The sequence below is a fragment of the Pinus tabuliformis genome, chromosome 6 (genome assembly GCF_031772625.1).
Source record: "Pinus tabuliformis cultivar Carrire ecotype Pingquan chromosome 6, CPIR1, whole genome shotgun sequence".
In the NCBI taxonomy this organism is placed as follows: Eukaryota; Viridiplantae; Streptophyta; class Pinopsida; order Pinales; family Pinaceae; genus Pinus; species Pinus tabuliformis.
Window position 1 is genome coordinate 175,560,363 of NC_142292.1, and position 13,113 is coordinate 175,573,475.

Genomic DNA, 13,113 nt, shown 5'->3' on the forward strand with positions numbered 1-13,113 from the left:
AAATGTTGCGATCAAACCACAATGCTCAAGGCCTGGAGTAGGGTGTCAAAAGACCATTCCCTCCCCAGGACGAGAGATCACATTGAAAAGAGGGCAGTTAATGGAAAAAAAGAAAAGAAAACAGGAACTTAGGTTTTAGGGCCTGGGGGAGGGCATCAAAAGACTCCTCCCTCCCTGGGACAAGAGCCCAACCAAGAAAATAACACACACACGAGAAAACCTAACACTTCAAGACTTGAGGTAGGGCGTCAGAGGACCCATCCCTCCCCAAAGCGAGAGATTGGTTTTCTCGAAATTTAAAACAAAAAAATGTAAGGGAAATCTAAGCTCAGAGCCTGGAGTAGGGCATCAAAGGACTCCTCCCTCCCCAGGGCAAGAGATCAGCCCTAATAAAACAGGAAACAATAAAAACACGAAATATAGGAAATACCTACTCTGAGGACCTGAGCAGAGTGAGAAAGCTCGTTCTCTCCCTAAGATGAGAGATTGACCCTCTAGTTAATACAGATCGTGTCTTGCACCTGATTAGCCTCCCTGGCAACGACGCCAAAAAGTTGGTGTCCAGGTATGAACAATTTATCCACCCCTTTTCCTATATTAATGTATCAATCCGAGTGCGTATTCTTTTGAAGGAAACACGCAAGGTATATGCAGGGGCAAGGTTACAATCTGTCATCAACCAAGGGTTCATGATCACCAATCAAGGCATTGTTGAAATAGAAATAAAAACTCAACTGCAGAACTTAAAAAGGTATTCACAGTTACCTAAGGAATCTGCAACAACAAACAAGAAATAAACACAACAATAAACAATACACACAAAGCAAGGAAACACGCAACACCTGATCAGAAGAGCAGGCCCAGCTCTCTGATCAGGGTTGCGTTACTCACAACGAACGATAGATCAACAAAAAGGCTTGTATCTTATTAGTCTGAATAATGTTGTTACAATACAATGCAGGGTCTGACTAAGTTTTGATACAGGAATGACCTGTCTTTTATACAGTACAAAGGAGAATAACATCTCTCCCCAAAACCTAGAAACTATATTCCCAAAGATATACATCAGTTCCATCACAGCACTAGCACTGAGAGAGCAAGAACAGGAATGATTCAAAAATGGGTTGGGAACAACTACAAATCAATTATGTTGTTTCGTCGTGGTCGATCAGCTGCGGTGAATCACGGAACTGTTGCGATATGTTGTGCGGTCAACACCTGTGCTCCATAATCGGCGGTCATAACATGTCTTAGTGGTTCGCATAGGTAAAACCCTCATGACTCTACTCCATTAATTAAATATCCTAAGAGATGATAAAAGGGGGAATTACCTCATAGTTTTACACAGTAAATATATGCGAACGAATACAAAAGGGATGAAAAGAGGAGTGGAAATGCAGGGAAAAGATAGGCCAATTTGGTGCCCAACAACAGCTAGAGAAAGACATTTCTTCTCAGATTCAGAGCTAGTGGAGGAATGTGGGCAGTGGATTTCGGACACTAGCCACACTTAAAAGAGTAGTATTTTTTCATTACTTGTTATTGGAAAAAGGAAACCTTGATAGGAAGTATTCTTATGGAAAAACAAGACGATAGGTATAATGTTTTTGCTAGCCTTGATGATGTGAAAAGAGAATAACGGAACTTGTGGTTCTATGTGGAGAGGATGGACACTTTCATTGCTCAAATTGAGTGTCATATTCCATGCACTAGCACAACGTCTACACCTCTAGGATCTAGTGCGAGAGATTAAACACGTGTCACATCTTCTGATTCATAATTGTTAAATGTTGGTTGGTATCACTTCTTATGATTCATAATTGTGATATGTTAACTTCTTTTGATTCATAATTGTTAAATTTTGGTTGATAGCCTTTTGTGATATGATGACTCCATAAACACTCCAGTGCAGATTTTACAATTTTTGTAGTTTTAGAGTAACAACTCTATTGACAGATGGTCAAAATTATAGAGTTTCCTAATAGGCAGGTTGCTCTATAACTCTACTGGCAAATGGGCAAAATTATATAATTTCCCATTCAACATATTGCTCTATAACTCTATTAGGAGATGGGCAAAACTATATAGTTTCACATTCAATAAATTGCTCTAAAAATTACTAGCAATGGTAGTAGATAGTAAAACTATGAACTGAAACTTTGATTTTGTTAAGCAATACAGTCTTACTCTTTTTATATATATATAGAACACCATTATCAATTAATTATTTTTTGTGATTAAATATTAACTTCCAAACTGTATCAAACTCCCGATCACTGTACAATTTTTTTAGTTTGAAAAAGTAAAACATGTTATATGAAAGCAGACTTTTTCATTCTTAAAAGACAATCTAAAACAAACTCCGGATCATTGTATAATTTTTTTAGTTTGAAAAAGTAAAACATGTTATATGAAAGCAGACTTTTTCATTCTTAAAAGACAATCTAAAACAAACTCCGGATCATTGTATAATTTTTTTAGTTTGAAAAAGTAAAACACGTTATATGAAACCAAACTTTTTCATTTTTAAAAGACAATCTGTAGACATTTTCTATTTTTGAATGTCGAAAGAAAATACGCAACTGACCATATCCTCCCGACAGACATATATATAGACTCTAGACTCTAACTATAGACTCTAGACTCTAACTAACCAGAACTCTGACACAGTCGTATGCGGCAGAGGGGATTCGGTGGGTGGACCTGCAACACCGGGTCATTTACCATAGTTATAAAAGGGAGCAACGCTCTCCATTCATAATCAAATTCAGTCCATCTCTATTTATTTTCGAATAGAAGAAAAGAAAAATAGTGAGTTACAGCCATGGAATCCTTTCCGGCGTTAGCAGTTGCAGTACTAGTGATCTTATCATACGCGAATAGTATTGTTATTGTGCGTGCAAGTGATCCAGATCCTTTACAAGACATTTGCGTTGCTGATATGCAAAGCAATGGTAATGTTTCCATGTTGTAATTATGTATGTCTTGTGCGTTTGCGAATGTCTGCTAGCTGATCATGGGTGAATAACATTTTATATATATTTTGAATTGTGCAGTTATTGTGAACGGGTTTCCATGTAAGAATGCGATGACGGTCACAGCAGACGACTTCCGGTTGAGGGGCCTAGATAAACCAGGAGATACCAGTAACCAGTTGGGATTCGTTGTAACGCCAGCTTTTGTAACGCAGCTACCAGGCTTAAACACCTTGGGAATTTCGTTGGTCCGCCTTGATTTCGCTGCTCCTCTCGGCCTCAACCCTCCTCACACACATCCGCGGGCCACCGAAATCTTGGTGGTGATCGAGGGTACTCTCTTGGTTGGCTTTATCACCACTAACAACACTCCGTTCTCCACAACGCTGGAGAAGGGAGACGTGTTTGTGTTCCCTCGAGGTCTTGTGCATTTCCAACAGAACATTGGCCCTGTCAACGCAGTGGCCTTCTCTGGACTGAACAGCCAGAATCCAGGAACTCAGCAGGTTGCGCCGGCCTTGTTCGGAGCCTCTCCTCCTGTTTCTGCCTCTGTGCTCGCCAGAGCTTTCCAGATCGATGACAAGCTCGTCCAAATTATCCAAAGCAGGTTCACATCCTCATGATCTTGATCCGATGCTGTCATCGCTCTTTCCTTCCTTCAATGGTGGTGGTATTTATATAGTTAAATAAAACCAACCTCCCGATGTTGTTATCTGAGAGAGGTAATTATAATAGCAATAGTTTTTCATAATTCAAATCTGACGATTGACAAAGACTTGGAAATACATATCAGTGTTAATTTGGATTATGAAATTTCTCACGTTAATCAATACGTTAATCAATATTCAACTGTTCAGACAAAAACTGAGGAAGAAGTCGTCCACCATTCTCACAAAGAGAACAACATCCTTCTTTTAAAAATGTAGTCTACTCAAAACTGCAGGAACGGCTTTGATACACCGCCTGAATTATCAGAACTACATAGATTATAGAAAAAATTGAACAAAAGATCAAGTAATAAACATCACGGACACAGGATTTTTCCACAATTCCACGATCATGTACAAAATATTGAACGAGCAATAGAATTCATTCTTCTTGGACGGCCTCTTGCCATTGTCATATTCACTTCGCTATCACTCAGATTAAAGTAATTTCATATATATCGTCAAGATTAAAGTAAATCATACTAAATAATTAATTTATAACTTTATTATTAATAATTATAAAATGGAATCTGTTTTTTAATCATGGAAATTTTTACTTGGTAAACCAAATGACTAAAAAGTAACTCTTTTCATGTTCAAAATATTTATATTTTATTTTAATTTATTTTTATAACATTTTAAAAACCAAATTATGAGGCTTTGTTTAACATTGTTCACCTGTCACTAAACAACATCCTTTGAAACACAATGGCCAGATTTATGGTTTTAATGGGGATGCTTGGCTATCAATGATAATCCCTAATCATGATTAAAGGCCTCTCTCACAGGGTCCCTTCTGAAAGTGTCAGTTTCTAGCCTGACATAGTGACTTAGTTTTTTCAAGAACTATGGTAGAAAAATGTAAGGGGAATCTTAATAATTGAGCAGTCAAACTGACTACTTAACAACTGGGGAAATTTAGATGCATGTAGAAGATTTCTATAGCCCAACAAAAACATATTCAAAGGTAACAAAAGGCCAAAGTGAAACCGATTCCAAGAGGAGTTATTTCAAACAGATAGCCTAATAAGCTAATCTCTTTTAATGGCTATTAAAAAACAGAAAGAAAAACTAGTCAAAGGGGACTTATCTTAGACAAACAGTCCAATAAGCTAATCTCTTTCTAAAGATTATGATTTTGCAGGGAATTACAGAGAGATTAAGACTTAATCTACCTTACCCAGACCTTCCTACAATTGCTTTGAACATATGTAGAAACAAGTTATGAAAACACTATCGAGACATACGAGAAACACAAAATTCTGTCATAACTGTAGCCGGAAGGATTTCTTTAGAATTCTACAAGAGAAGCTATTACATAGTTTAAGAGCCTTGGAACACGACTACACAAGGGCACTTTTGAGACATTTTTTAAGACAAAAGAAATATTTTGTCTCAAAAACTCATTTTTTATTTTAGCTATTTTACATTAAAAATTAAGATCAATTGATTTGTCTTAAATATAAAATTTAAGACAAAAATAGGTTGAGACAAAAATATTTTAAGACAAAACTTTATATTTAAGACAAAAATATTTTAAAACAAAAGTAGTTTGAGACAAAAATATTTTAAGACAAAACTTTGTATTTAAGACAAAAATAATTTAAGACGAAAATATTTTGAGACAAAACTTTATATTTAAGACAAAAGTAGTTTGAGACAAAAATTTAAAGACAAAACTTTATATTTAAGACAAAAATAGTTTAAGACAAAATTATTTTAAGACAAAAACAATTTAAGACAAAATTATTTTAAGACAAAACTTTGTATTTAAGACAAAAGCATTTTGAGACAAAAAAATTTTAAGACAAAATTATTTTAAGACAAAAACAATTTAAGACAAAATTATTTTAAGACAAAACTTTGTATTTAAGAGAAAAGCATTTTGAGAAAAAAATATTTTAAGACAAAACTTTATATTTAATACAATGACCACTTTAGATCAAACCTATGTTTAATATGATATTTCACTTCGAATGAAAATGGAGGGCAGCGCTGAGTTTCATGGTGATCTGCACGTGCGTTCTGAACTGGAGCTCCGGCGCCCCTGCTTCCTCAGCCCCTACAGCCCTCCGCAGGACCCCTACCTGGCAGCCCTTGCTGCTGGGCTCTCAATCCTTCCCAGCATCCCAGCAATCGGGCTCTGCCTCCCTCCTCCGGCCAGTGCTGCTGCGGGCACAGCATCCGCATTTGGGTTTTGTGATCGTAGAGGAGCGTAGTCGCTGCCATGAGTGTGCCTGTGGGTGGGGAGCCTTCTCCCACCCCACCAATCTCTTCAGAAGAAGCATTTAGAAGATTTCTCTCGCAGAAAGCGAAGAAACATTTGATTCCAGAAGTTCCGAAATTCATTAAAAAATTGCAGGAAATTCCTGAGATCACCCTGCCAGAAGACCAACCAATGAAAATCGCCCTAGCCCTAGCTGACAGAGGGTTTGTAGGACAATTTATGGGATGCTGGCCCTCTACAAAAACAATAGATGACTGGATCCAACGCAACTGGAGGCCCCAACTGGAAAACAATGTGATCTGCTATGTTGTCGGAAGAGGGTATTTCATTTTCCAATTCACCTCCAAAGAAGATCGAGATTTGGTTTTCAGAAACGGTCCGTATTTTATTGGAAATCAGGGTCTATATCTTAATAAGTGGAACCTCGACTTCGATCCCTCAATCGATACCCCTAAATAGGTCCCATTCTGGGTCCGGCTTCCCAATCTTCCGATCCATTGCTGAACCTATCACACCTTGCAGAAGATTGGAAATTGCCTAGGCCATTTCATTGACAAAGCAGATAACAAGAGCCAATATCCATGAGCAAGAATCTATGTGGAAATCGATCTGGGAGCTGGACTACCCGAATCGGTAAAACTTACAGTCGGAGAATGGCATCACTATCAAAAATTGGATTACGAGCAACTGCCTTTCAAATGAGAACCTGTCACGAACATGGACACTTCCAAAGAAATTTCCAAAAAGCTCCAACTGGGGACAAAGTGGACGAATAAGGATGGAAAGAAATCAAAAAGGGAAAGGCAGTCCCAAAACCAACTGAGAAGAAAAATTCAGGGCCATTGGTGAAGCCTTGGCCTAAACCAAAAGCCAAAGAAGTTCCAAAAGAGGGTTCTTCCTCTGGGGTAAAGACAGATGCCATTGGAACCCAAGAGGAACTAGAAGACCCGTCGAAGAAAGTGAAAGAAGCAGAGGCAAAGTCAAATCTTCCTCCAAAAGAGGATGAACAAGGTGAAAAAGAAGAAAACGAGGAGCGCATCAGTATGGGCTCCGATTTTGAGGGAGATTCAGAAGATGGAGTCTCAGATTCAGACAGCTCGCAACTCACTCCTATCAAGTCGGCTAGGGGTCGAAAGTCCAAGAAGAAATAGAGAGAGGAACAAACTTATCTGGATGTTCTCCAAGGCTCTTAGAAAACTCTCAAAGGAATGATGAATACCACATCTAGGCGCAAGCATGGTCAGGCTCCAAAAGGAGCCACAACCTTCCAAGCCAGTAAATAATGAAATACGTCTCCTGGAATTGTAGAGGGTTAGGTAGCAAGTTGAAAGAAGAAGCTTTGAAAGATAGTGTAGGGATGTACTAGACTGAAATCCTTCTGATCCAGGAGACAAAACTGGAGGACCTTCTACTCCTCCAAGCAAGCAAAGCATTCTAGCATAAAGGCCACGGGAGAGCAGTCAACGCCAGAGGTGCCTCTGGAGGGATTGCCTCCTTTTGGGACAGCTCCAAATATGATTTGATTCACGAAGAATGTTGCCCCCATTGGCTACTCACTAAGCTCATCCATAAAGAATCTGGCCACCAAGTAAGTATGTTCAATCTTTATGCTCTGGTCGTACCATCTGAGAAAAAAAATTGTTGGGACTCGCTCTAGTCCTATCTTTTCTTGCACAACCCAAAAAATATATTATTGCACATGATCTGAATGTTAGCTGTAGAAGAGAAAAAGGGGGGCTCGCTGGTCAGGGACCCAGCTAGAGAATGGGTTGAAGACCTCATTTTAGATTAGGAATTGGAGGATATCAAGACCACATATGGGAAATTCACCTGGTCAAACAAAGGGATAGGCCCCGACCACATTCCTGCTCATTTGGACAGATTTCTAGTCCAATCCTCCTTCTTGACTTGTGGTCTAATGACCACCTCTAAAAATTTTCCGAACTACACCTCTCACCATAAACCCATTCTGCTCGAGCTCTCCTTGGACGGAAATCTTGGCCCCATTCCCTTTAGATTCCGTTCTCTATGGATTCATCAAGAAGGATTCTATGAGGTGGTCTCCGAGGCCTGGAACTGGCAAGTTCAAGGATCCCCTTTCTTTTTGTGGGAATAAAAAATGAGGAGACATAAAAGGGATCTCAAGGAGTGGGCTAAAGGGTTGAAAACGCCCACTGCCAAAAGAAAGGAGAGGCATGACAGTTTAGCAGGCCATCAATTAACAATTGAGAATTCCGATGTAACTCAAGTCCTTCTTCAAAAAGAAGTAGAGCTGCAAAAATATCTTCATAGAGAAAGTAGGGATGAAGAAGAGTTCTGGAGACAAAAGTCTAGAAATCTTTGGTTACAGGCCAGAGACAAAAATACAAGCTACTTCCATAAGCAAGCTGAAGCACGCAAGCACTTCAAAACAGTAAATGAAATTCACTATCAAAACACTGTGGTTAAAGATTTTGAAGGCATAAAGCGAGCGGCCCACTCCTTCTTCAAAGATCTTTACTCTGCCCTGGAAGACCCTCCTATCGATTCTCAAGCCTATTCGATTGATCTTATTCCTCATTGTGTTCAATATTCTGACAACATTATGTTGACTGCTCCAATTAGTATGAATGAGATTAAAGAAGCTTTGGATTGCATGGATCCGGATAAAGCCCTGGGCCCTGATGGGTTCACTGCAAGGTTCTACCTGACTTGCTGGCCTACAATTAAAAAATACCTTCTGAGAATGATCCGTAAATCTTAGACCTGCACCAAGATTGGAGGCAGTACCAACTCAGCCTTCCTTTCCTTGATTCTGAAAGACAAAGGCGCCACTGATTTCAGCAAATTCAGGCCCATTTCTTTGTGTAATACAAGTTACAAGTTGATTACAAAAATAATAGCCAACTGTATTAAGAAAATTCTGCCGGTCATCATCCCTGAAAACCAAGGAGGATTCATAAAAGGGAGAAAGATTCTTGACAATATTGTGCTGGCGCAAGAAGCAATTCGTTCGAGCTCTCATCGAAAAGAGAAAGGCATGGTGATTAAGCTAGATTTGATAAATGCCTTTGACAGGGTGAGACATGATTTCCTGTTTTCTGTGATGGAGAAATTTGGCTTCTCAAAAGTTCTCATAACTTGGGTGAAAGCCTGCATTGCCTCCCCTTGGATAGCGCCTCTGGTTAATGGTCGTTCAACGAAATTTTTCCAGGCCTCGAGGGGGCTAAGACAAGGTTTCCCTTTGTCCCCACTTCTTTACGCCATTCAAGCTTCGGTGCTCAGCTTCTAGCTAGACTATTGTCAACAGATCCAAACTCTGCCAGGCCTGAGAATGGCTCACAATGTTAAAGACATAAATCATGCCCAGTTTGCTGATGATACATTATTTCTTGGAGGAGCTAGCATAAATTCTGCTAGAACCTTCAAGAAGGAGCTGGACATTTATAGGGAGGTTTCGAGCAGCAAGATTAACTATCTAAAAAGCACGATCTATGGCTGGAATTGCTCGATAAAAGATTTGACAGACATAGCAAGGCTATTAGAAATGGAAATAACCCTGACCTGGGAGTCATTTAAGTATATTGGGATCCCAATTTTCAAATCAAATCCTAAGGTAGCTCACTGGATGCCCCTGCTAGACAAGCTAAAACTCAGAATACAAGCTTGGGGAGCCTCATGGTTGAATAATGCTGGGAAGGTAATCCTTATGAAATCTGTTCTCATAAGTCTCCCAGTTTATCAGAACTCCATTCTACTAGCCCCTAAAACCTTTATTAGTAAAGTGGATGGTCTCCTGAGAAGATTTATGTGGGAGGGAGGGAAAAATAATGAAAGAAGGCTCCATTTAGTTAATTGGGACACTATTAAGAAGCCATTCTTGAAAGGAGGTCTCCAAATGTGGGATCTGGCAGCCCAAAATCTTGCTCTGGGCTCCAAGCTCCTTTGGAACATTGTTTCTGGGAATCCTAGTTGGATCAAGAGAGTTCTGTGGAAAAAATATTTTCATGGGCAGCGTTTGAGGTGCTTGGACCAGCCTCCTAGAATTTCCAAAGGATCACCAATTTTCAAACTCTATCTCACAACTTTGAAACTTTTCAGTCATAAGCTTTATTGGATCCTAGGTAATGGGAAAAAAATAAAAATTTGGGAAGACTCGATTCTTGGAGATCAACCCTTGAATTAGATGGCAGAACTGGAAAATATCAGAGCTTGGCTTCAAGCCAGCAATCTAGAAACCCTTTGGGACATCTCCAATTGGACAAATGATGCAGAAAGTCTATGGGATGGTTGGAATTTGGGGGAGGTCCCTCATTGGCTGGATGGTGAAGCCAACTTATTGTTGGATTTGCTCCAAGGAAAATCTCCCTTAAAGGCCTCTTCCAAGGACAAAAGAGGGTGGGGTTCTCTTTCAGGCTCTTACTCAGTAGCAAAAGGTTACAAAAGTATGATGGATGTCCCTAGCATCTCCCCAGAGCCAACTCAATGGAAATTTATTTGGTCTTTTCCTGCTCTCCCCAAAATTGACTTCTTTTGCTGGACTCTGGCGCATAAAAGTATCCTCGCTAGAGATAACATGAGGAAGTGTGGAATGGAAGGTCCCTCCAGGTGCCCTCTTTGTGCATCGGATGAAGAAACAGCTAACAACCTATTCTTATTGTGACCCTTTGCTCAAGAAGTTTGGAAGGGTGTCCTGATGTTAGGACCTGACAAAATAGAGCTTCCAGGAAATATTCAAGACCTACTAAGAAACTGGGCCAGGTTATCCCCATTCTGTCTCTCCAAAAGAAGCCTTCTCAAGACTGGTTGGATGTGGATACCCAAATTCACATGATGGAAACTGTGGTTGGAGAGGCACAACAGAATATTTAGGGAGGAGAGTTGTAACCCGGTCAGAATTATCACTAAGATCAAAGCTCTGTTGGGGGAGGCCTTAGATACCAAACCCAACATAAGAAATGGCATGATTCTGGACAGCGACGAAGATCAATGGTTAAAATAGCTTGTTCCAAATCATCAGAATAGATCCATTCCTCCTGCTAAAGCCCCTTCTCATTGGGAAATTCGTCTGGAAGAACAGGAATTCATCAAATGGAGATCTACTTTGGATGATCACTTCCTATTCTTCGATGGGGCCTCTAAAGGTAACCCAGGAAAGGTGGGTAGCGGGGGAATTATCTTAAGCCCAGGTGGCTCAACTGAACTGCGCTTTGCTTGGCGTCTGGGGCATGAAGAAAACAACAAAGCAGAGGGTCTTACTCTATGGCAGGGTCTAAATCTGGCTATCAATAGGAATCTCCTCTCCATCTCAGTCTTTGGAGACTCCAGACTAATTATACAAGCTATGAACTCTCAAAAGATCCCTTCTCAGGTGCAGTTAGCACCCATCCTCAAAAAAATCAGACTACTGTTGTCCAAGTTCCACAAAATATCCTTCTATCATGTTCTGAGGAAGTTAAACTCATAGGCGGACTTGGCAGCCAACCTAGGCTCTCTCAGGAGAAGGAGATCTCTGTTAGTAAATGATGTTGAATCGAACTGCAGCATTCCTTAATTTTGGAGTTGTCTAGGCCTCTGTTCCTTTGAGCATTTCGGTGATTCAGATTCTCTAGACTTCGGGACTGAACCATTTTGAGTTGGCTGCTGTTAGGAAACGCGGACTCATCCACAAGGGAAAATTCAGAATGCAATTGTGGCATTTTCGATCTCTGTTCGTCGTTGGAACTCACTGCTGCATCTGGGTAAGTGCTGGGGAGTTCACGAGGGCCTCTTCAAGGCCAAGTTACTGCTCTTGGGATTCTTGAACACTATATAACACTTCGCCAGAAATTTCAAAAAGAAAACGCAGTGATTCTTCGGATGATCCGGCACTTCGGTGTGTTGGATCTCCTCTCTGCAAGCTAGGAAGTAGAGCTACGTCACAGAAAGCAAAAGCAACAGAATTTCAAGGCACCATTCTGAAACCAAATCAAGTTCTTTTTCAAGCCTCTATCTGCATTCACAGTGTAACTCATTCAGCGGACTATTCAAAAGTAAAATATTCTTTCCCTGCCGACTGTAACAAGGAAATACAGGGTTTCAATGTTAAAGTCCTCGGCAGCTAATTTGCCGAATTTTAAATAAAAACTAACCGTTTATGTCAAAAAAAGAAAATGGATAGCGGAGCGCTTAGGGTTTGATGCTACTCTGCTACTCGCAGACCTTCATAGACTGCGTCGTTCTGCCATTAACCTTCAACCATAAGGCAGCTACAGCACAATAAGAACAGCTATCGCGCAATGGAATCCCCTCAAGGGGAGGACATGATGCCTCCCCCCGCTGATATGAAAAACGGCCTGTGACAGACTGAAAATGTCGGGATGGACCATCCAGAATATACAGCAACAGAGAATGAAAATACGCCAACAAATAACAACACAAATGAAGAACCACGAGTGACTTCAAACACCTGCAAGCCGGTAGCAATTGACAGACCCAAAATCGAGCACCCAAGTCAGCGCATCAACACTCAGATCCAATTATGAGAGATAGAAAAGTTCATAGGCCTTTGGCCAATGGAGAAAGCTTTACATGGCTGGATCACAGCCAAATGGAAGCCAAAAGGGCACATAACACTGCAGTTAGGGCCTAAGGGCTTCTTTACTACCATTTTCAATTGTCTAGAGGACTGAAATAGGGTGTTGGATGGAGGACCATATTTCTTCAATGCAGTAGGGCTATACCTAAGAGGATGGATCAAGCGCTTTAACCCGGACAAAGAAGATCTGAGCTGGGCCCCGGTGTGGTTGCACCTTTATTCTCTCCCTCTGGAGTATTGGGACGAAGACTCTTTGCGAGACATTGGGAATGGTTTAGGCGAATTCATCAAAGTGGCAGAGGAGACAAAGCTGAAGCGATACACCTCCTATGCACGGATTTGTGTATACATGCACCTCAGCAAAGCTCTCCCAGATGCGGTAAGCCTCTACCATGATGATTATGAATGGTTACAAATAATAGATTACGAGCATGTACCATTCCACTGTCAAAAATGCCACGCCCAGGGCCATTTATTCCGAGACTGTCCCTCCAATATGAAATCCATGACCACCCCTTCAATGGACAAATCCGACTTGGATGGGTTCACAAAAGTTCCCAATCGCAAAAAGACCCATAAAAAACCCTCTCCCTCAGTCAAAAAACCTCTCACCAGCACCTCCTTGCCTTCAACAAGCAACAGCTTTGA

The 13,113-nt window shown here is 40.5% G+C and overlaps 1 protein-coding gene across 1 annotated transcript; it reads left to right on the plus strand.

Moving 5' to 3' along the window:
• The first annotated feature begins 2,824 nt into the window (after window positions 1-2,824).
• On the plus strand, window positions 2,825-12,519 carry LOC149258038 (germin-like protein 8-2). The gene is made up of 3 exons (XM_089398010.1): window positions 2,825-2,954; window positions 3,057-3,582; window positions 12,453-12,519. The coding sequence occupies exons 1-3, from the start codon at window positions 2,825-2,827 to the stop codon at window positions 12,517-12,519; spliced, it is 723 nt and encodes a 240-aa protein (XP_089254136.1).
• Window positions 12,520-13,113: the final 594 nt, after the last annotated feature.